The 1796-nt window shown below is 35.9% G+C and overlaps 1 protein-coding gene across 1 annotated transcript; it reads left to right on the top strand.

The window, feature by feature from the left end:
• Positions 1–288: 288 nt before the first annotated feature.
• Positions 289–1522, top strand: LOC145430528 (sushi, nidogen and EGF-like domain-containing protein 1; the record flags this gene model as incomplete). The annotated part of the gene is made up of 2 exons (XM_080305749.1): positions 289–678; positions 1063–1522. Coding segments are annotated over 2 exons (525 nt in total), but the record flags the coding sequence as incomplete, so codon positions are not given.
• Between the last annotated feature and the right edge of the window lie 274 nt (positions 1523–1796).

The raw sequence follows: 1796 nt of genomic DNA, 5'->3' as shown, positions 1-1796 counted from the left end.
TTTGCAGAATATTAACCATACAGGCCTTTTCTATCTTTTTGTCATGATCTACCTAATTGCTTATTAGGACCTCTTTACCCAACATCTGGAACTGTAAGCTCTGCGGTAGATGATGGAAGTTCTCCACCGATTACCCTGCTAAGACCTTTTTTCTATTTTGGGAGGACATATAACAGCATTTATGTATGTAAAATTAACAGGAACAATTCATTTACTACATTTGTACCATAAAAATATTTAGCTGTCTAATTAAACTTCCTGCCACTAATTACAATATAAAATGTGGTTTGCAAAACAAAATCCAAATCTGTTCATCTAGATGTTGTGACAGGAAATCTTTTTCTTTTCTATTTTTTTCAGGTCAATCATAATGGACACCTAACATTTACTGGTCCACTAAGGGACTTTACAAGTCAGAGGTTCCCACAACGTATCAGAGACATCACCGCTCCATTCTGGACAGATTTAGACAACAGAGGAAATGGTCAGATCTACTACAAACAATACACCAGTGGCAGTGTTCTCCAGCAAGCTACACAAGACATCAATCAATACTTTCCAGGACTGAACTTTAATGCCAACTGGGTCTTTGTTGCAACTTGGTTTGAGGTGGCCTATTATCCCACAAGTGGAACAGTAAGTCAGCTTCCAAAATTTGGAATCAAATTATGTGCTTATGTGTGATGTGTACGTGAAAGTCTGTTGCCTACTTTACTAATTCAGGAACAGTAGGTTAGTGTAATCTAGTGTCACCTTCCAGACATAAAGACATAAATTCATGTGATATATTTCATACAAAGATTATTTTTGAATATTGAGCTTTTTTTTTTTTTTAAAGTGATACCAGAAGATTACATAAAGCATTTCATACTAACAAACTAAGGTAGTTAATAGTATTTATCTGAAATCTAGATCATTCTAACCGAAGCACAACTTAATGTCTTATGAACTAATACATTTGATAAAGTGATACATGAAAAGTGTATCATAACAAAATTAGGTGTAAATCCAGCAGAACACTGATCAAACAGAACATATAATAACTGAATTCATATTTTCCAGCGCACTACTGTCCAAGCTGTGCTGATCTCTGGAGGCCACTATTCATTTGTGCTGATGAACTACGGTATAATAGCCTCAACAACACTGAGAATTCAGGTCAGACCTACTATAGTCAATACTCTGCATATTTACTAATGAAAAAACATTCATTATTTCTAAATGCAATAATCATATTTTTGTGACTCACATTTGCAGGCTGGTTATGATACAATCGACTCCACTCACTATTATGTCCTCCCTGGATCATTCACCAGTGCTGCATCAGGGAGTAACTCAAATTTTCGCCTTGGCAGCAACGTCAATGAACCAGGTCGCTGGGCCTTCCGGACAGACCATGGATCAACAGGCTGCACTTTTAATGGTAAGACTGCAGGATACAGGAGGCAACTGCTTCTGCAGCCTTTGTATTATATAACATTATAGTGATGTGCATCTGTGAAAGGCAAGGCAAGAATTCTAATCACAGTGCATTAAGAGTACAGTAAAGCAATGAGGTTGAGGTTATTAACGTTAAAGTGACTGTTGTTGGAATCAAGAACTAATGAAGGAATTTCAAATTGTTAGTTGGATGCTTAAAAACATTCGTCCTACCTGCTTAATAAAAACATTATTCTAATGTGCTCATTTTTTTGTACACCCACTCTGTCACCTTAATTTGTTTTGATCATTTCCAATTACTATCTGCAATATGTTCTAATTGGTGGTTGAACACTTTTATATGTAATTTCTTCTAG

The sequence above is a fragment of the Astatotilapia calliptera genome, chromosome 8 (assembly GCF_964374335.1).
Source record: "Astatotilapia calliptera chromosome 8, fAstCal68.1, whole genome shotgun sequence".
NCBI classification, from domain to species: domain Eukaryota; kingdom Metazoa; phylum Chordata; class Actinopteri; order Cichliformes; family Cichlidae; genus Astatotilapia; species Astatotilapia calliptera.
The sequence above is the reverse complement of the archived record's forward strand: the minus strand, read 5'-3'. Positions and strand labels throughout refer to the sequence as shown.